The 22,405-nt window shown below is 38.5% G+C and overlaps 3 protein-coding genes across 5 annotated transcripts in view; 2 read left to right on the forward strand and 1 right to left on the reverse strand.

Annotated features, from left to right (window-relative positions):
• Positions 1-496: 496 nt before the first annotated feature.
• LOC113578211 (taste receptor type 1 member 1) lies at positions 497-5,154 on the forward strand. The gene is made up of 6 exons (XM_027011329.2): positions 497-675; positions 1,162-1,459; positions 1,584-2,312; positions 2,435-2,647; positions 2,737-2,857; positions 4,220-5,154. The coding sequence occupies exons 1-6, from the start codon at positions 497-499 to the stop codon at positions 5,152-5,154; spliced, it is 2,475 nt and encodes an 824-aa protein (XP_026867130.2).
• Positions 5,155-11,971: 6,817 nt separating this feature from the next.
• Positions 11,972-13,020, forward strand: her3 (hairy-related 3). The gene is made up of 4 exons (XM_027011322.2): positions 11,972-12,025; positions 12,124-12,219; positions 12,372-12,453; positions 12,572-13,020. Exons 1-4 carry the CDS (start codon positions 11,972-11,974, stop codon positions 13,018-13,020), a joined length of 681 nt encoding a protein of 226 aa, XP_026867123.1.
• Positions 13,021-15,172: 2,152 nt separating this feature from the next.
• LOC113578177 (probable G-protein coupled receptor 153) overlaps positions 15,173-22,405 on the reverse strand; it is a 29,248-nt gene continuing 22,015 nt past the window's right edge. For all 3 annotated transcript variants that reach the window (XM_027011263.2, XM_035536000.1, XM_027011262.2), the window contains 2 exons: positions 20,697-20,881; positions 15,173-18,301 (listed from right to left, as the gene is read on the reverse strand). In XM_027011263.2, coding sequence (XP_026867064.2) covers positions 17,492-18,301; positions 20,697-20,881 — 995 coding nt within the window. In that variant the 3' untranslated portion in view covers positions 15,173-17,491. The remainder of the gene's footprint in view (positions 18,302-20,696; positions 20,882-22,405) is intronic.

Genomic DNA, 22,405 nt, shown 5'->3' on the forward strand with positions numbered 1-22,405 from the left:
TTAGGATTATTTTTGTGGTGGAGTTCTTGCCTTTGTTGTAATTAATAATAGCAAGTAGTCTCACAGTCCTTCTAAATGCAAGATAGAAATTGGGTAAATTAATGCTTATTGAATGTACATTTAATAGATTTTATGGCTCAACAAATGTAATTGTAATGTGGTGTTTAATGTTGCTTCACTTTCTTTTTCGAAGAAAAAGATTGTTATATATATATATATATATATATATATATATATATATATATATATATATATATATATATATATATATATATATATACTTGTTTTGTATTTGTTTGTAATTATAGAGAATATGCAGTATGTTTGTAATGATATGTTGTTGTAATATGGAAATTATATGTGAAATGATGCATGTAGTGGTTTAATCAAATTGCCGTGGATCACCTGCATGTAAAGTGGATACGGATGTTACATCCCCACTTCCAGCTGCCTCTCACAACACAGCGCTGTGTCACGTAATGTCTTACATGGCACAATGCGGTGGCTTGCTGTTTATGTTTTTCTTTTGGATGTTTCCAGTCTTCTCTTTTTCAAAATTGCTTGCTCAGCATCTGACTTCAGCTTGCAGGGTGATTATCTGTTGGGTGGATTATTTTCGTTAAATATTCTTCGACCAAAACGCCAGGTCTACCCAGTGGCCCTTGCATGCCAGAGGTAGGTGGTGCACATTCTTTCTCTAAACCTTTTAGTTAAAACAATTTGGTATCAAATGGATACACACTGCAATATATTTATAAATCAGGATGCACCCAAAACTGGCATTAGGGTACTTTACAGGGATCTATCAATATATTAATAAATATTAATATCATCTTTGTGAAACTGGGCAGTTCATTGTTAGGTTAACATCTCTCAGTTAAGACATTTAAGATTGACAAGAATGACAATATGCATATCTATTCACATGCAGAGTTTGTGTACATTAAAGTTACAATCAGTTCTTAGCTGTGGCAAATACTTGAAATTTGGTCCTTGCAATCAGCTTCAGTTGTGGCTAAAAATAATGGTTTTTGTGCAAAATACATATTGGTTTGTATATCTAAAATCATACCTGATGAATGCATTAGTGATTAGTGATGGTGGTTTCTTTTTGCAGTAGATTGAGAATTTTTTTTCAGTCTTCTTCTGCTCCTGCTGCAGGTATGCATTTGATAAGTCATCGTATCACATGCTCCAGGTGATGAGGTTTGCGGTTGCGGAGATCAACAACTCCTCAACCCTCCTGCCCAGTGTGTCGCTTGGCTATGAGATCTTTGACCACTGCTCAAATACACAAAATTTCCCCTCAGTCTTTACTTTTATCTCTGAAAATGGATCAGTTCCAGTGTATAGACGTCTCAACAACCATCAGCCAAAAATAATTGCTGTCATTGGTCCATATGAAAGTACTAGAACTATTACTGTTGCACCATTCTTCATGTTGGACCTCATTCCAATGGTAAAGAAATGATTTTATTCTGTTTTTTCACATTAGAATGATACCCTTGACTCCTGACTGCCGTAGGATTTTAATTTGTTTTCAATTGTTTATAAAGTCACTTTTCTATTGTTTCTGTTTATAGGTGAATTATGGATCATCAAGTTATGAACTAAGTAATAAAAAACTGTACCCTTCTTTTTTAAGAACAGTGCCTAGCAACAAAGACCTGATATGGATAATTATTCTCATTATTAAAAGGTTTGGATGGAACTGGGTTGCCTTTATTGGCAGCAAAGATGACTACAGCCAAGATGGCTTAAATTTGTTTTACCAATATAGTACACAATATAACATCTGCCTAGCCTATCAAGAATTACTCTCTGAAAACTCTGATTACCGTCTAACACTTCAGAAAATTGAAAAACTCAACATAAAAGTAATTATAGTTTTCTCTATGCAAAGAATAGCAGAAAATGTTATCAAATCAGCTATAAAGAACAACATCAGAAATAAAGTTTGGATTGCTGGTGAGGGTTGGTCTATGAACAAACAACTTCAAAATGAACCAGGAATTCAGAACATTGGCAACATTTTTGGCATTACAGAGAAAGTGATGGATCTACCTGGATTTGACAAGTTCATCTACAGAACCTACAGACAAAATGAGTCTGTGGGAAGTGAAGGGCAAAATACGTGCAATCAAGTCTGTGAAAAGTGCACAAACTTAAGCTCAGTGGAAATCATAAATGAAAATCCCACTTTCTCTTTTCCTGTTTATGCTGCAGTCTACACAACAGCACATGCTTTACACAAAGTTTTACACTGTGGTACAAATGGCTGCAACAGGAGCATACCTGTTCACTCCTTCATGGTACGTTGAATGTGTTTACATCTCATTCTCATGACGTGTCATTGATGTTTTGGGAGGTTTATTGTTTTGTTTTGTTTTTTTACAAATCTGTCAAATGCAGCATTTTGTCTGATGTTCTGCAGCTTCTGAAGGAAATGAAGACTCTGGATTTTTCTCTCAATGGCCAGCAAGTAAAATATGATATAAATGGGGATCCCTGTGTCAGTTATGGAGTGGTCCTCTGGCGCACTGAGGCTAATCCCCCATTCATTGAAATGATTGGTGTATACAACACATATCCAAAAATTACTTTCACCATCAACACGACCCTCATCAAATGGGTTAATGATATCTCTGTAAGTTAAGTAAAACCCTCTTTGACAGCCCAGAGTATCACAGCAGGGCTCTCCATAAATGCTGATAATGAAACTCTTGTCCTTATAAGGCACCTTTTGGAAAATGTTCTGCCGAGTGTACGGAGGGATATCATAGGGAAAAGGATCACACTCAGGCATGCTGTTTTCAGTGTAAGATCTGCCCAAGTGACACCTACATAAACGTTACTCGTAAGTATTATATGCTAAAAGGCTCCCAAAGTGTAATTCCTGATCTGGACATGTACTAAGGAAGCTCTGGTTCATGTCAGAACAATGATACTGATCTTTGCCTTCTACTTCTCTATTCAAAATACTTGTTATAATACTAATATTAATGATATGATATTAATATGAATAACTCAGGCTTCATTTAGACAGGTAGCTCACTAATTTTATCAGACCACTAGTAGAACTGCCAAAGCCCTTGTCATGCCAAACAAACATTTGTCCACATACATTAAGTCTTTGTTATTAAATATATTTCCACGCTAGGTTCTGACTAAGTCTATATTACGTTGGCTGTTCTGTATCATTAACAAAGCTAAAAATGCTCAGAGTTCTTAAAATCGGAAGCTGAATAATCTGACGACCGTTTAAAAAAACAAAAACAAACAAACTATATCTATATAAACAAAATGATATTTGTAAGGTAGTTCAATAGAGCGGTACGTTTATTTTTGTAATGGCTACATTTCAGAGGCTTTCTACTGCACTAGAGAATGTCCAGAACATTTTAAAAGTCATCATTTTTATCCCTTATAATTTATATCGCGTGACTACTGGTCCTACATTGCTGCTCAACTCAAATTCCGTAGACGATGTAGGTCCCGCAATGCAGTTCCAGTCGACACATTTTGCCTGCACATTTTAGCAAATTATCTTATTAGAAAACTAGACGGCAAGATAAAGCTGAAGGCTCGGTTAGGTAGCTTATCCTCTTGTTCGTGATGTGTTGTTAAGCCTTTAAAAGCCAGCTAGCTGTAGTTAAATGAACACTAGGGTTTTAAGGAGGCTGAAATGGAGTCTTTCTACTTCTGAAGAGCGTGCGTGTTCGCGGCCTCAGTTTTTTTGGCGTAATTGTTGGGAGTCAGTGCCACGGTATATGAACAAGTCTCCACGTACATTCGGAATGAAATCTGAATAGCTTAATCAATGTCATTTTATTTCTGATATCGCAAGCATGCGAAGTGTGAAGTGTGTGGGCCTACCTCTACGTATCTTTGCGTGCACGAAAGGGAAGTTTGTGGGGAAAAAACAAACAAACTTTGTTCTACTATGTTCTTTTTTTGGTTTTATTATGTTCTTTTCCTTTCACAGCGAGAGTAACTCATTTAATGTTGTTCCCTTTCTGACAGAAGTCACACAGGATTACCAACAATATTTAAGAAATAATAATAATAAAATATAGTTTACTTCTGCTCGGAGTAGACCTACTTTTAAATTGGCTGCTTTTTTCACTCATATTATATTTTATGAAAGGTGCATTACTTTATTTAGAGTTCAGAGCTAAGACATCCGCGTATTTATTTAACTTCTTTTGCCTTATTTCAGGAGACCCCTACACATGTGTCCCATGTAATGCAGAGGAGTGGTCACAAGAGGGAAGCATTATCTGTAAGAAGCGCTCCATCATGCATCTTTCTTTCGCAGACCCTCTGTCAATACTGGTCATGCTCTCTGCTGCCTCCCTGGTTGTTTCTTGTATTGCAGTTACCATCCTTTTCTCATACAATTACAACACGCCAGTAGTGAAGTCTGCAGGTGGCAATATGTGTTTCCTGATGTTAGCCTCGTTGTCTTTGGCCAGTATAAGCGTTTTCTTTTTCTTTGGACATCCAACAGTGGTACACTGTGTCTTTAGAAATGCCATGTTTTATTTTTTCCACTTAGTCTGTTTCTCCTGCATGGGTGTGCGGTCCTTTCAAATTGTCTGTGTATTCAAAATGGCCGCCAAGTTTCCCAAGGTTTACAGATGGTGGGTAAAGTACAATGGCCAGTGGCTTGTTATAGTTATCATTTGCATTGCTCAATTCATTTTTTGCATTTTATGGGTAACTATCCAAACTCCTGTTCCATTCAGGGATGAATTATCTTGTAAAGATGAAATTATTCTGGGCTGTTCATCAGGGGCCAAAGTTCCATTCTACATGATGGTGTTCTTAATTTGGTTCCTCAGTGTTCTCTGTTTCACCTTCTCCTACATGGGCACTGATCTACCAAAAAACTACAATGAGGCTAAATCCATAACTTACAGTATGCTTTTATTCTATATCAGCTGGTCCTTTTACTTCACTGCAGAAATCACATATAAGAGTGTTTATGTCCAGCTTTTCCATGCTATAGCCCAGCTATCTAGCTTATTTGGTATCCTACTGAGCTACTTTGTGCCAAAGTGCTATGTCATTATTTTCCAGCCAAAAAAGAACACACAAGCATACTTTCAGACATCTATCCAGAATTACACCCAGACCATCAGTAGGATGTGAGCTACAATAGGGATGATGAATGGCTCTTATGTCATATTGTACACAAACACAAACCTAAATTCAGCATCTGCTTTAGACCTGAGCACGGTTCATCAAAAGCTAGCATCAAAAGTAAAACAAAAGCTTAAAATTGAAACAATAAACTTGTTGATAATACTGCAATTGATTCTGCAGAGAAGATAGTTTACTATTACTATTAATTAGTTGTAAAAAAAAATGATTAGTTGTAAAATGTGTGTATCTCTCTCTCTCTCTCTCTCTCTCTCTCTCTCTCTCTCTCTCTCTCTCTCTATATATATATATATATATATATATATATATATATATATATATATATATATATATATATATAATTAGCATGGCATGCAAATGTATAATAGTCTTTGAAATATGTACTGGCATTATGTAATAGACATGTATTTTTAATTAATTAATTAATCAGCATTATACATAAATGAAGTAATAGTTGTTTCCTTTATTCATTTTTGAGTTAAATTATACTTTTCATTTTCGAGCATGTATGCACATCTGTGGGATAAATTCCAAAGTTTTCATTGTAGCTATCATTTCACAGAATTATAGTCATTTTCTAGGACCTGAACTTCTATCAGAGCGAAACTCACACTTGGACTGTCAGGTTCTTAGATATTAGTCTGCTTTTGATATTTAATTATCTTCGATGATTTTCCTATCGTGCTAAGCCACCATATAAATAATTTATGTAAAGTTATTTAAAAAGATGAGAAGTTAAATATGATCCAATTTGTAGCGTACGTTAGCATGACTGAGAACTTCCCTAACAGGTTTTAGTCAAACACATTAGAAATAGCCCGGCTAGGCGTGAGAGGACCACAGTCTCCTTGGGCTCGGCTCATTTGAACGCTCAATTGGTGCTTTGTTCGCCCACCGAAGGCCTGACATGTGGAACAGGAGGATGAACCGTGAAGGCAGGAGCGAATCGTTTTAATTGTGAAGCCCTGCGTGGCATATGGCGCCTTCTGCTAAGTGAACGCTGACACCAACAAATTGTCGATTTCATACCAATTTTCTGTTGAGGGAGAGACACATGCCACCCACGCGGTTTGCTGCTGACACATTTGGACGACATACTTTGACTATTCCCTCACACCCAAGGCTACATACAGACATCCGCGTATAGCCTTCTCTATCCCATGCCCTCCAGTTTAGCTGCTTATATGTAAAGAAATTTAATTTATTTAAAGATTAAAGCAGGCCACATTCTATAATAGAATAGAATGATAATTTATTGTCAATAATGTAGAAATTTGTCTTCGGTCACTCATGGCATTAAAGAATAAAATGTTCACATTCATAACATTTACAACAGATAGCACACAGATTACATACATCGTAAATGCATCGTAGATTACAAGACAGTTTATGGTTTTCACTGCATGTGGTAACAAGGACCTCTTACAAATGTTCCTAGTTGACCTAGAGCAACCATAGCGCTGCCTGATGGTAAGTGTTCCAACTGAGAGGATGTAGTATATCCATTATTTTCAGTGCCTTTTCAGAATCCGATCCCTATACAAATCTTCCCCATGTCTTTGATTCCCTCCGACTAATTTACTGCCAATTTTCACAATCCTCATGAGCTTCCCTTTGCCCTTACATCTTAAATTCCCAAAACTAGGCTTTCAACGGTTTCAACCAGGGAACGATAATGTTTGTTTTCTTATAACGTTATGACCAGCCTCATACTCACATAGTTTTTAAGAGACAAACGATAAACCGCTTTAATGTTTTTTTTTGTTTGTTTTGTTTTTTGTATATGACATCACATTTCCCCTCAAAGCTCAGGCAGGTGTACAGAAGTGTACCGAGATATTTAAAATTACTAACTGCCTCTGTAGGCAGATCCATAATCTTTATCGGTGGCTATTTGATATTCTTTCTTCTACTAAAAATAATTTCCTTTATCTTCCCTAAATTGATTTCCAAATTTCTAATTTGACACCACTCTTTAAAGGCAGTGACAATGCTTTAAATATTGTTCATCGGAGTAATTTTCATTTAGTAATCCAAGTAAGGCAATGTTATCTGCATATTTAAATAAATAAAAATACATAGCTTTTAAGGAGACCTAGGCTATATAAAGATTTATTCCATGGAGACAGCGAAGCACTATTGAAAGTAAATGTACATTTCATATGGTTGACATTCGGACGTTATTATTCTCAATTATACAAATACTGTATGTGAAAGTACCTCTCACTTTGCCGCATACACCAGGTGTTAAGACTCAACAAGTCGGTTTATGCTCTCTCGCTCCCATTTCGGCACCGGCGAACACATTCTTCCCTAACACGGCCCATGTTTTTGTAGGCCAAAAAATACGAAGCGAAGAAAATCGCAGGGCCACCTCTGGCCTTTAGAGACATACACTCCGATTTTCCACTATTTAGGGGATAAAGGAATCACCATGGGAAACCTGCCCTGCCTTTTGAACACAAACGCACAACTTTCAAAGCGCTTTATCTCTCACTGTTTCTTCGCTGGTAACAGTTTATATCAGTAATACTTAGATAATTGCATTTGGGGGCCTAATTCAAGTAAATTGCGGAACCAATTGTTTAATGCACATTTTTTAAAAAAACAAAAAACTTTGAGGTAATATTTGGGTACAAATTTTCATTTACTTCTTATCTGAATAGACTTTTGTTCTTACAATATAATCCATTTCCCCTCGACGCGAAAAATAAGCGCGACAAGCGGGCGATATGTGTAGAGGTAATTAAATAAAAGAGTAGCCTTGCAGGCCGCAAATAACAATATTCTGTAACGTTTTGTAGTTGCATTGCTTTGTTATTCTTACTTCTTGGCAAAGGTCCAGAAGTAGCCCGTTTATTCTTATACAAATGTGCACTAAGGTCTATGGAGTAAATGGCAGATGCTTTGCAATTCAAGGCGTATCAATAGCCCAGATTTAGTGTTTAACAATGAGAGGACTCCTCTTTTGTTAGTCCCTTGTGTTTTTCAAGGGGAACTTAACAAAGGCTTCATCCTTCGCCGAGTTATAAAGTTACTTTCGTCTAGTTCATTTCAGTCCTTGAGAAAACCCAAAGCGATGTTAATGTGCACCTCTCGTCTTTTCAGACACTAACCCCAGTACACACAACCAAACACGAGCCATTGTGTGCCTCAACCAAAGTAAAGACTCTTAAATAACCTACAGACCAGTCTATAGAAATTCATGATAGAACATGTTTGATCAGACCAAGGCAAATGGGCACGTCGCGTGTCTTTTTTTTTAATGACATGTAGATTATATGAAATATTGTGTTATTCGTAGACATGCACAGTGAGTTCAAACACAGTGTTGCTGGGCCTGGCGTTTAATCTTATGGCGAGTCATTTGCTTCTTCTTATTTTGCATTGAAACTCTGAATAGTTTTGAGGCGGTTCTCCAATTTGCTTCGCTCTCAGATGACCTATCGCACTATTCAGAGATGTCCTGCTTTAGTTATTTTGCATACGTTAGAAAACCACATCATTACCAGGTGGAAATAACCCTTCACCACGTACGCCTATACGCAGAATAAAAAATACTGTCTTGTATTGCAATCTAACTACGGTACATTGCTACTCTAGCCTAGCTTGACCGGCAAGCGTCCACCTATTATGTTCCTGTAGTTGTTTGTTCCGTCATTCACGTGCTAATGAAGATTTTTTTTTTTTCACTGAAAAAGAAAAAAAAAGGTTTATTGCAGGTAATTGTATAATTGCCTCACTAATTGTTGTTAACAAGTCGTAGAATGCTTCCATTACTGCAGGATGTCCCTGCTGCGCGCGCAGAACAAAAGACGCTTAGGGTTAATGAGTAAAGCAGCTCGAGCTCGAGAACCCTTTTGAAGTACACTCAACTTGTTTCACCATAAGTTATTATTATTCCAAGTATGGGCACAAGTCGTTCGTGTTTTATTGTTACTGATGATTTTCTTTTAAGAGGAAAAGCAGGGGGAGTTTAAGATAGGGAAAAGGCTATACAGTATAACGTTATGTTCGTTATAAATTATTTACATTTTTTTTTGTTTCTGCTCAAAGAAGAAAATCTTACCAAACCTTTGCACTAAGTTTCATTTACTCGCAAACGTCTCTTATTTGGCATAATAAAGCAATTACCGTCCGTCTAAGATAAAACTATTAGGTGTATAGGCCTTACAAGGCAGTTATTCCAGAAAATCTCCAAGTCGTGACGAAAAACTAAGTAACTCAAAATTCATTGCTAGGTAGGATCAACTTTCCTTTCCTGAAAATATGATTAACGTGGTGCAACATGTTGCATCTGAGCTTGAAAGTGGCGTGATACTACAGCGTCCACGATAACACAATGGAGTGGAACAAGCCTTTATGCTCAGGAGTGCTTTGCTCCAATTTCATACTGATTTAGCGCCTCTTTATGCATCCTGAGAACCGAGCACTGCCGTGATTTGCACCAATTTTTCGGTGCATTACATGCACGTTTAATGCGGAAAGCATCTAGAATAGTCCATCAGATGTAGCTAAATAGGCGTTGGATGTTAACAAATCTGCGTATATGCTACCTGCCATAAGTACGCTTTGTTAATTAAAATACCAAGACGGCAGCATATGGCAAGATTTGCTAGCGGTAGAAAAAGCTAATTTTTGCCCGCTAGGAGCAACTCAAGGCAATTAAACTACAAATTACTCCGAAGTGCGTGCCCTTTGTTCCATTAGCTACGGGTTGAAGTGCGTTATCGTTTACAACACTCGCAGCTCCAAACGTGTTCCCAGACTTTCTGAAATGGCCTTGCTTTAGTTTATGATAATTAATTAACATATATCATGCATAACCCGCATATATTCTCTAGTTTGTATATATGTACACATCATTGCTGTGTGATATGCTATCCTAATATATACATTGATAAGTTATGTTTACCCCACGAAACAAAGAAACAAATAGATACATTAATAAATAAATAAGGTGATCTTGTATTAAAAGACATTGTTTTGTTGTTAATATTTGTTTATTAGTTTATTCAGCTAAAACAGAATTCCCTCGACACCTTTGAAGGTCTTTTTTTGTACAGTGTTCTTTTAAAAACAGGGAACAACAAAGCGTTTTCGTGGCTGAACGTGAAAGGGATTCTTTCATTGACCGCATATCAAGGGGCACACAACAGACTGAAGAAAAGATCAATAGGGCCTCCATCTTAAATATACTGCATTCTTTTCATTACCTTCCAAAGCTCTGGACGGAACCAGAAAAGATGGTGATGCACGTCTGTCCCGGTCTTTACGTCATTCGTGCTCTTGGCCACAAACGTCCATTGTGCGAGTAATCTAACTCGCGAGGCGCGCAGCTCTCAGTGGTGTCTATAGGGTCCCTTTCACTCTGTCGCGTGTCCAGCGTTTCAGGCAAACATCAAATGCTAAGCCACTTTCTCCTCACTCTTTGACTCCATTAGAGTAGTAAATCATCAGCGCAGCCCGTTACTTATTGTCTACTTAATGTGTACCGTTGATGTGGTAAACCAAAATCTGAGAGAGAGAAAAAAAAACACGCTAAGAAGGCATCCATGAAGAATTCTGAATTAAATTAAGTTGCAGTGATTCTAACGTTTTAGTTAGTCAGTTCATGGAAATGGGAATAAATCAAGCAATGGTTGAGACTTGGTTAAATACGATGATGACTCCTATTGAAGAAACAGTGGACCACAGTGGGTGTCATGTCCAGGACTTTCCCAAGGACAGGGCCTATTGATGGGGTGGTGTGGAAAATCAGGCGGGTAGGGCCCCTGGAAAGGAGGCGTCCCTCTGATTCTCCTCGCTCTACACACCCAAGGCAGCATCTGCTAGAATTCTACCGTTGCAACATACGATTACATCAAAACTAAGATAATGTTTATGAATATCTATCCAAATTCCACAACTAAGAAGTTTAAATATTTTTGGTAATTATTGTAGTGGGGGGTGGGGGCGTGGAGCAGTTTCAGATCTGGAGAGAGATTATTCTGTTCTCTTACAGGCAGAGAATGACTACGTCGTGAAGACACGGGCATGATTTCCACGGTACTGCCCGTGTCCCCGTGGCGTGAATCACTCAGAGAAAAGCCTGAATGGATAGGACTGGAACAAGCACCCCCAACAGTGCGCTGCATATTTGTCACATTATTTCCCATGTTATGGTGATTCTGTACGCCTTTCGGTACAACTTTACCCCACACGATGGAATCTTGCTTTACATTGTAGGCCTGTTTGCTGTAACTAATATTTATCCAATGCAGATTTCAGAATCTTTCATCTTCCCGGATTTAGGAACACTAGGCTGTAATTTTCTCAGATGAGTACTCAGATGAGTACTCAGATTAAATACTTTGACTCTCGGAAATAACGTTTAATAATAGTTTTTAAGTATTTAAATGACGATGTGTCATCAAAGAATGACGGAACTTAATATAAGGAACTACACATTAGCTATTTACAGTCGTACACTCCTTAATAATAGGATAAAAACATTTTCTCACAGGTAGATTATCGCCGAATGTACAAATTTATATTATAATATGAAAACATTTTTAACTTTTCTCGTTGTTTAGACTACTTAACACAATCACAGGCTGGTTACTGATTGGCTGTTGCAAGTCCAGAAAAAGCTCTGTTTACACAATTCGCGCGCCACTAATGGACGCGCGTCGCTTTGACATGTTAAGTGAGTCTCCCCTTATAAATAGGATTGTCTGCACGAATTCCTTTACTCAGACACAAGAGACATCAGAAAGCGCATTTGGGTTACTAAGAGCGCAACGAACTTTTGATAAAGCGAAGAATGGTTGCGACCTCAGAGAGGTTGACAAAGACGAAAGTCTCCAGTAGCAAAAAGGTATAATTATAGGTGTTAAGTAGCCTAATTGTTTTGCAATTACAATTTCAATCGAGCTAAAGCTATTACTTAGTGAATCTTTTCTTTTCCATTTCCAGGTTTCCAAGCCACTGATGGAGAAAAAGAGAAGAGCGCGTATAAATACCTGCCTGGATCAATTAAAGACAATACTCGAAAGCTTCTACTCTAACAATGTATGCATTTTTATGGTTTCTTTTTCGTTTGTTTTCATAATCTGAAAACGGTCTATCGTGACTTGTTTTTTAAAGTCTAATATGATAATTGTCTGTCCCATTTGAGCTTTTCGTTATGTGTTTAAGCCTAATGAAATATTTATATTTTTCAGATCCGCAAGCGAAAACTTGAAAAAGCTGATATTTTAGAGCTTACAGTAAAACACCTGAAACATCTTCAAAAAACGGAGAAAGGTTCGTAAAACATAAAATAATGTCTTCTGTCGTAAGGAACGAACGCCGGTATAGGCTGGTGAAGGAACTGAACAGTAATTCTAACTAACATCTTATTTATTCCATTTACTTTCCACAGAATTTGCCATTACGTCTGGTATGGCTGAGTACCAGGCAGGTGTCAGGAGATGCCTTGCCAGTGTAAATCAGTTTATTGTCATGGCTGACGCAAACACTGCGTGCCGATTCAACGCACTGACACACCTGTCCAACAACCTTTTCTGCCTGGGCGCTCACGGTCCGGATTCCAGCACCGTGGACAGCGACACCTCAAGGTCCCTTGCGGCGACTAACACACTAATGGCACACTCGCCAGCGACGTCAGCCAACACTTTCGTCTCATGCCCCGACGCTACCATTACAGTGTCGCAAAGAATTGACCGAAATCACAACGGCATGTCAAACCGGACTGAAACCTTCGATAAAGACAAAACTCTAGGATTATCCGAACAACACAAGCACGTACATGTTAATCGAACCTGTGCTGTTTCTACGGCCTTGAAACAGAATTACTGGCGGCCCTGGTGACTGTGTTGACATATATGTTACAATAAATTGTTTACTCTTTTCGATAGACTATATAGAATTGCTCTTGTTTCTTGCACTAGATCTCGATTGGAATATTGTTTGTACAAATGCCTATTTTTTATAATAAAAAGCAGAATTTAATAATGACCCCTGTGTGTGTCTCTCTCTCTCTCTCTTTCTCTCTCTCTCTCTCTCTCTCTCTCTCTCTCTCTCTCTCTCTCTCTATATATATATATATATATATATATATATATATGAGACCTGTTTATGAAGGCCTTCATTTACAAAGGTTGTCAATCACAAAGCTTTTTGCGCAGATTTGAGTATGGGGATGCTTTTTCAGCTGCTTTTATCTTTTTTCATAGCTCCAGCACCTCAACTAAAGGGGAAGTCTTCTTATTTTATTACGAGACCAAGAAATATCAAAAATCCTTTTGATTATAGATATAAATAATATAGGTTCCTTGCTTTAAGGTAACACAGGATGACTCGTGGCCATATGGTGTTGTCAAAAACAAAACGGCACTTTGTTCATGGAGTGGAATTCTCGAATAAGCAGAGGTAGTATTCCCCACCACTTGCTTAAGCTGCTCTCGTATTCTGAACGAGCTGTGCACGAATCTTCTCGTAAGAAATCAATAAATCGGCTTCAGCAGTGTCTCACTCAATGCGCGATAGAAAGCAAACCTTCAGTGTACAACTGCTTGTGCAGTATTTACATGATGACTAAATTCTGTGACTAAATAGTACGTAAATAATTGTATATTTACACAGATGCAATAATACGTATTCAGAAGAATCCCTTATTCTTTTGAATTTCAAAATCAGATTGTCGTGTTTTTGGATTAACATTTAGGGAACGTTTTCTTAATGCGAACGTTTCAAGCGTAGCCTATGACAGATGCACCCAAGACCTGGAAGAGGATGGCACCATGCGGCGATGAGAATCGCGGACACGCCTCGCGATCTTTTTATAGGGTTATTCAGAAGCAGTGGCCTGCTGTGGACAGTCAAAGGGCAATCCGGAGATTGGCGCTGGCGACTCTCAATCAGCACGAAAAAAAAGTTTTTCCCACGTGCAAAAAAAAAACCCCAAAACAAAAAAAACAACAACAAAAACATTTCCACACGTTTCACTTGTCTTTGTAGATTTGTTTGCCCGTTCATTGGACGACACTTAAATATGACGTCGAAACAGGCCACATAAAGCATGAATCTTAATAAACCACAAGTGGTCCTAGTGCTCATTCGTAAACCACAAGAGGTCCGGGTGTTTGCATTGTTTGCACTTAGTGATAAGGGAAAAGCTGATGTAAAGACTGCAGAGGGTTTTTTCCCCCCTTTGGAGTAGTAACAAACGCACGTGTATCTTGGAGCCTTTAAGGACTTATATGAACTCATGAGGCTGTTGTTTAACTTTTTAGAGCCTAATTGAAGAGCAACAGACCTTATGATCAGAGAAAAGAAGGAGTATAAAACCTATGATTAGCATTATAGTGTGTTCAGTCAAGCGCTGTGAAAAGCGGACGAGTATTTACAGCGCAGACGTCCCAAGGTCCGACTTTGGCCTGCATACAGCCTCACAAAGTTCGTCCACAACTCATCGCCTGGAAGACTGATAACTGAACTTTGTATTTCATAGGTATGTAGGTTGTCACGTGTGTAATGCAAACATTTAAAGATACTGCGCTGCGCTGTCTCATACGTTTTCCACTTGAATTGTCCAAGCATGAGTAAAGCCTAAAGCTTTTGAGGCTTTGACATAAAAGGAAACTTTGTCCATTGTTTATTTGCATTTTGAAACCCGCTAAGAGGCGACAACAGTTTCGGCGTGGGTTACCCTATAGCTTAGTAATGAAACTGGTCCGACTTAAAGCAGAAACAGATCTTATCTCGGCAAAGGCTCGCACCGGAAACGCGATCATTCGCTGCCCGTAAAAAAAGAAAAATGTAAATATTTTTCGACCGCATTTGGAAAATATGCTCAAACAAATAATTAAATCTAAATTAAATAAATAGACTTATAAACTCTTCTTAATAAACTTGCTCAAATAAAGTTAATAAATGTGTTCAAAAAACTTTAAAGGTGTAAACAATAGGCTAAAAAGTGAAAACGAAACGTTTGGTTTATTCTTAATAACCATTTCAGCATTTATTTTGAAATATTTTAAAAGGTGTGATCACCGCTGAATTAGGTTGTATCTAAACCACATTTGTTCTGCCCAGAACCTCAAAACGTCACTGAGATTTCATAGAATCTTCTTTTACTGATACAAACGCGAAATACAGTTCCACCGATTTTAAACAATTCTTTGTACTTCACTTTACAAAAAGAAAAAAATAATGACCATCATTTGATTAACAAAACATCAAACACTGTTACTTCATTTACCAGAACGACGTGCCTTTAGTCTGAGACACGACACAAAATAATATATCTTTAACTTTAAAGGAACGTCACAGGAAATGATAAAAACGAAAAAAACGTTTGCAAGTGAACATGCGAAAAAACGAGGAATGTTTGACGCCGAAAATATTTTAAAGCTCCTTCAGTTTCTGTATTATTGTAATTGGTCGAAACATCTGGAATTCTCTAATTCAACATACTGCAAGCATTAAGCTAGTACAAGGTGGACGATTCACACCAGCGTCCAAATGTGTATCAAAGTGCCTTACAAAGTATTAGTGCTACATCGTATTCTGGAAACAAAAATACCGAAGGTGACCTGTAACACAGCTAAGGCCCAGGAACATGCATTCTGATAGCAATGTATATCTAATATCAGTCCAATGTAAATACATTCATTTCGAAGCAATTCCCTTGATAATGACCTTTTTACAATGAATCTGTACCAAAATGCCAATTAAGTCAGATTCATATAAAAGATTTAAATCCATGGGTTAGTTTTAAGACATCATTGAAAGATCAAGGAAGACTCTTGTGTAGATCTTAATGTAGAAAAGTGGTAGTGTCTGACAGATTCTTGTGTGAAATCTCAGTGGCAGATGAAGTATCCATAATATTGAGCACCAGATTTTGACACTAGTTTTTTTTGGTTGTAATAAATACAGTCGATAAAAATGAATGCTGGGAATAGGTCATAATTTCATAATTTCACTGTTGTAGCCTACATGCAAATTAGGTGTTGGGAGATAGTGACATGAATAAAGCAAAAACAATCCAAATAGCAATTTCTAAATAGCCCATTACATTGAAGGAAACACCATCCCTTATGGAAATACATAATCTTGTTCCAGAAAAAAACAAGATTTTGCTATGCCTGAATGTTTTCACAGTTCATAGACCAACAAATTTGCAAGGAAAAACCTTCTGCAAAATGTATATCATTTGCTATTTACGATGAAAAAGTGCTAGTAATTGCAGATTATGCTGGCAATGTTGTCAGTTTTCTAACCACAATTTTATTCATTGTAATCATGTTTTCATGATGAAAAAAGACTACTAATAACCAAAGGAACTGCTGAAAAGAAGTTTGATGGCTTGTGGAGTAAATAACTAGGAGGCAATTAACCTCATGGCATTCTATACAGGCTAAATTCACCCAATTCCAGAAAATATTTGTAAAACTCTGATTTGGCAAGGTTTAGATCACATTTTGTTTTCTGCCTTTGGATCAAATGTTTCTTTAATTTTATTTATATCACTTGAACCTAAGTACAATAACAGAAATATCAGTAGCGGTGTTAACACTTGTAGCATATGTGTGCAGATGGATCTGAATCACCGTTGTATAGAATTAGAGTAGTTAATCTCTTGGGATTTTGCTGTGTGAAGTAAGAGCCATTTAAATATCAGTTAGGCTAAAATAACCATAAGTAATTCATCTGAAACTGTCATTTCTATAGTTCTTCGGTACATGAGCTGAAAATATTGTGTAAAATTGCTTTGGAAAATGCTGGACTCCACAAAGAGAGTCTTGCTTTTCAGAAGCAAATCATAAAATGGCCACTGTACACTTATTTCATTAAGGGAAAAAAACAACCCTGGCAACCAAACATAGAAAAACAAACCCACCACACATCCCAGAAAGCTAGAAATGCTGGAACAAGGGCCCAAAATGAGCAGGACTCTAGTTTTTGTTAACAACAGCTATGCACTGTTGACCAAGAGGCCCTGTCTGTTCTCAGTTTGGTTTCTGCTCGAGGCTTTATGAAATGCAAGGCCAATATTGATTGAGGAGGAAATCTCCAAAGCAAACAGAGTTCAGAAATATCAGCTCCAAAGAAACCAGTACATCATACAATGTTACATATGTTTGTAACATTTAATAAAATAGCTATAAAAAAAGAATGTCTTTCTGCTTAATCCACTGATCACTTCTCAAGACCTAATTATGCAGTTCCCAGATTACAAAAACATTCCACTTGAATAGTTAGAACGCTAATATCAATATCAATATTAAGAGATTTAGGCTTTTATTACATGTAATAATAGAAGTGCTCCATGCTCTTAGGTTGATCCTATGGAGTCAGAGTGAAATGTGATATACCCCGAGGACGGAGATGATGAGTTTATAAAACTGTTTGTGCTTCCTTCACTCTCGCCCTTAGTCAGATGCTGTTTGTGTTCCACGCACCCTCCTGCATCCTCCCGCTGTCCTGCCGTTACCCTGAGCGATGACTGCACTCCTGTCCGAGCGTCCTGCCCCAGGACCACGCGTTCGGTGGCGCGACCCCCGTCTTGCCAGCACTCGCCACACGCCTTATCGTAAGCGCCTTCGCCCGTGGCCTCCTTGCGCCCTCTGCCCCGGCCGCTATTGTCTTTCCGGGAGGACTCCAGGGGCGGATCGGCCTGCAGGGCCCTGGCGGGCTCTAGGGGGCGCCGCAGAGCCTGGGGCTCACGCTCAAAGCGTGTGAGCGGGAAGTGCGGAAACGAGATCATGCGCTGTTCGTAGGCGTCGGCGACCAGCGAAAGGGCGGAGGCGCGGCGTGGGCTCCTCATCGGGCTGGCCAGCGGCGTCTCGTCAATGAAGCTGATGACCTCATCGCGGCTGAAGCACTCAAAGTCGCCATCATAACGCTCGGCTCGTGGCAGCTGCTTGAGCGAGTGTGTGTCCTCGGAGCTCCTCCGCTTGCGGTGGGGGTGGAGGTCCTCGCGGGAGGACGCCGGGCCGCTCCGACGCCTGTCGTGGCGCTGCAAGCTGTACTGCGCCGTCCCCATCACGTCCTCGGAGGAGCCCCAGTGATGAAGGTACGGAGGGATCTGGCCGGTGGTCCACATGTCGGTTTCGTCGTGGGAGTATCTTCTTGTAGGTGGCACCTGGCATAAAACACAGATGAAGTGGCCCGTTAATTATCCAAATTTTTATTCGGTGCCAGCTTGTATTTCATTGTAGGCTCTAAACAATGGCATGCTTTTAATAATAATAATAATAATAATAATAATAATAGAATTGTATATAAGTAGTTTTCATCCCCAAGGTCACTAAAGCTCTTTACCACTTACAAATAAAACAAATTAAACCACAATCACTTATTCTACAGATTAATACTCACATTCCACATTGTTCTGAGAACTATACAAGAGAGACATAATTGTTTAGTATTAAATAATAATAATTAAAAACCTTTCGGCGTTCCCAAAAGCATACAGCAGAAGCCTAGCACTCTTAGTTAATGGGGAAATGAGACAGCAGCTTAGGTTATGAAGTTGCTTGGTTCTTGAGCTTGTATACTGTTTGAAGGTGACTTGCTTTAAGCGAGTATGTGCAAAGGTTGACCAGCAGGGGGAAGCAAAGCACTATTATATGAGCAATGGAATACAATAGCACTGCTTGGTCATGGCGCAGGTCAAATTTGATGCTGAACGCTAGTGCCGAGAAGGAAGACACATGGAGCCAACACATCCACCCTGTAATACTGGGACTGGTCTGTGTGTATTAGTTTTTAAAAAGCGCAATTTAATTTTAATCGATTTTTACATTTTATATATTTCATTTTGTTTGATCATTTAAACCTCATAGACCACATATTTAACAAGGCACTTTTTTCATAGAAATGCATAGTTTATACCTATGTTTATAATATATATGTTTATAATGTTTATGCTTAAATCAGTAAAAAGCGATCCTAAAGTGGGACAGGTAAAAACTGTGAAAATATGACACAAAAAGTGTAGACTAGTATTGTTTGTCATATATTAGATATGAGCAGAAAGTTCAAAACTCTCCATTACCCTTTCACGTGAAAACTTTTAGAAAATGTATACCTGCCTTATATCTCAATTATGGGAAGTAATAATATGTTCACATGTCAACCTTATAGGTATCCTGTTGCTGGCAGTAGGAGGCCAAAGCAGACAGATATCTTAATCCCAGATAAGTAGCCTAATGTTAGGCTCACAACCTACCTGACAGTGAACCTGCATATGTAAAGTCTGCCGGCTCATTGCCACTCTAAAGCAGTATGAGCTAAAAATCATGTGAAGGGCATCAGCATTTTATTGCAAAACGTCACTATCACAGTGTCATAATGTAATACCACTGTGGCACTGGGTTTGCTGGCATCAAACCTCCAAAAAGGAGGAGTGTATTTTGCAATAAAATGAAATGGCATGATGGTGAAGCTTGAGGTGGGGGGTGACCGGTACATAGATGGACACGTGTTAGCCACTCTCAACACCTTCTCCACATTTAGGCCTGAAGGACACATCACATCAGATATCAGTCCACAGCCTGCAAATCACTCCATCTGGCTAGCTACTGTAGCCATGGAGGACAGGCTGGATGGAGCACAGTCCTGACCAGGGAAAGATCAGTCATGTGGAACCGCAGAGCGCATGTGAAGAAACAAGAGTTCTAAGTGTTAAAAGTGTTAACGGGCTGAAAGAGGAGCATTTCACAGCTCTAAAACTGGACTGGGTTTGAGTTTGGGTTTGGTCACAATATGGCTTCCTAATGCCATCTTCATGTTTTTAACACCATCTTCCAAGGTCCCTTTTAAACAGCCTCTATACTTGCTGGTGCTTTTGCCCAGTGCACCCACCATATACTTTCGAATAGGAATCATGAAACCGGATTATGTACAATTACATGTAGCTCACAATGCCAGAGGCATGTGACACAGTTACAAAGCAATAATTATGATTCAAAAAGTAAGCCGACATGTCACTGGAGAGCCCCTTGACTTACGAACTGTTTCACAGATGCCTCTTGCTACAGTCCCAAGCCATTCATGAAGGTCGAATGAATGCGTCAAAGCTCTATTCATGTGCACTAGAGTTCAATGTCAATATTGAAATGATCCTTCTCCCTTTTTCATGTACCTGCAGAGTCCAAATTTTGATTGCAAAAATAAGATAACCGAGAGAACACTTGCTTTACAGGACACTACCTTTATATGCAACTCCTGGCCAGATGAACCCTGCATGGTTTAACGAGTAGTAACGTTATAGCATTGCTAAAATGTAAGGAGAATGCTTTTTGTTAGTTCACGTTTGCCAAACAACAGTCAGGCAAAATGTTCATTCGAAATCATATTTCCTGGGTGCGAGGTGTGGACATGTCAGATTTCTAATAGGTAGCCCAACAGAAATTTCAACTGATTCCAGGCGAGAACATGACAGTAACAGAATGTATTAAAAAATAACAAGGGGCCATTGTAGCATGCACAGTTTATTCTTTATGTGTATGTAAAAAAAATCAATGGAAATATACCTGCAAATAGTGCATTTTATCGTCCTGAGGCTCCCTCAATGGATAACCTTGGGGGACCCCCCTTTCTAAGGTGGAGAATTCGTACTTGGCAATACGGTCTACCGTCATGATATCAGCAGCGGAGCTATAGTCATATGGTCTGTCATAAATTAAGTCCGGATGAATGCCTCCATCCTGGCTGTTTTCTGCAAATGCAGAAAGCATATATATCAGGATCAAGAATAAACGTGTTGATACACAGACAGACAGACAGACAGACGAATAGGTAGAGAAAGACAATTAACTCTTGCTGGTTTTCGGTCCAGCCGTTGAAATTTCGAAGGTGTTTGGTGGGGCGCGTGGAAGGTGGGGTATTGACTTGGGGGGGGGGGGGGGTTGATTTGGAGATCTCTTACTAACATCATGACTGTTGTCGTTTACCAAACAGGAAATACTCCAGGGAAAAAAAGAAATTGGCCAAATCTTTTTCACTATGGGGAAAGCACAGCTAACCTAAAACAACAGATTCCTACTGAGTAATCAGTTCAACATACAATTACTGCAGAGGTAACATGTTAGTTGTTACAGTGTATCTGAAACAACTAACATGTTACTGACCCTTATGGGGAAAATAAAACAGTTGTAGGGCAGTGTAAAATGCTGATCTTAGGAAAATGTGGACTGGTTGCAGCATGATGGATGACATTAGCTTTTAGCACAGGCAGCTTAGCATGCAGATCAGTGGAAGATAAGAACAAGAAACAACCCTTATACATACAACCAAGCTGTGTTATACAGGGCAAGCCTTCTGGAAAGAAACAGAAGCACTGGTAATATTACGATCACAAAAGCAATCTTATCTACATCTCTTTTATGTTTACTAATCCTGCATCAATGGACTAAATGGCTAGAAACCAAACTGGAAGGCTAAACCCAAATTAGAAACAATTCTCAAATTACTAAATATATAGTGTAATAGGGTCTAAATAAATAAAATTTGAACTCTTGTGCAGTGTCATTACTATTATCATGTGACCTGAATTTATTTCCATGTTGTTGCTGTCAGCAAAGCTCTTAAAGTTTCAAAAAACATTTTTCAAATTGAAACATTAAAATAACAGTTCTATATATTTCAGGGACAAAATGTTTAATGAGGCATGTCAAAGCGCTTGGCACACAGTGTTTTTGTTTCACACAAAGGAAAAAGCTGATGTGTAGCTATGAACAATAACCCCGAGAACCAATTACAACATGATTACATGATTACCGCACGAATTAGTCCAACAGATGAAGCCTCATTAACTTCCATTATATATAGCTGAGCTCACATTCCATAGCCATATTGGTGGGAAAAACAACAACAAAAAATGTAACTTTTTTAACTGCCATAACTTTCTACTCAAGTAAGTTAATCTCTGCTACAGTAAACGCTCAAGGAAAACACTGCCTGCTCAGTGTCTTTCTCCATTTTTATTATTAAGGCAGAATAAGGCTTGTCATGTTTCCATAGAGATTTTCTTTTGTCATAATATGCTCTTTCAGGAAAATCTAGGTCACATGATAAATACAATGAGACTGATCATTGGCTGTCCCATAGAGAAGTCTAAGACACTGTGAACAAACCCTTCATTCCAGCCTCAGCAGCACAGCCTAACTGGTTTATGTTTGCATTTACAGCACCCACCTCCTAATCAGTGACCTAATTCCATGAAATAGAGATTGCAATCTTG

Source organism: Electrophorus electricus, chromosome 18 (genome assembly GCF_013358815.1).
Source record: "Electrophorus electricus isolate fEleEle1 chromosome 18, fEleEle1.pri, whole genome shotgun sequence".
NCBI lineage: Eukaryota > Metazoa > Chordata > Actinopteri > Gymnotiformes > Gymnotidae > Electrophorus > Electrophorus electricus.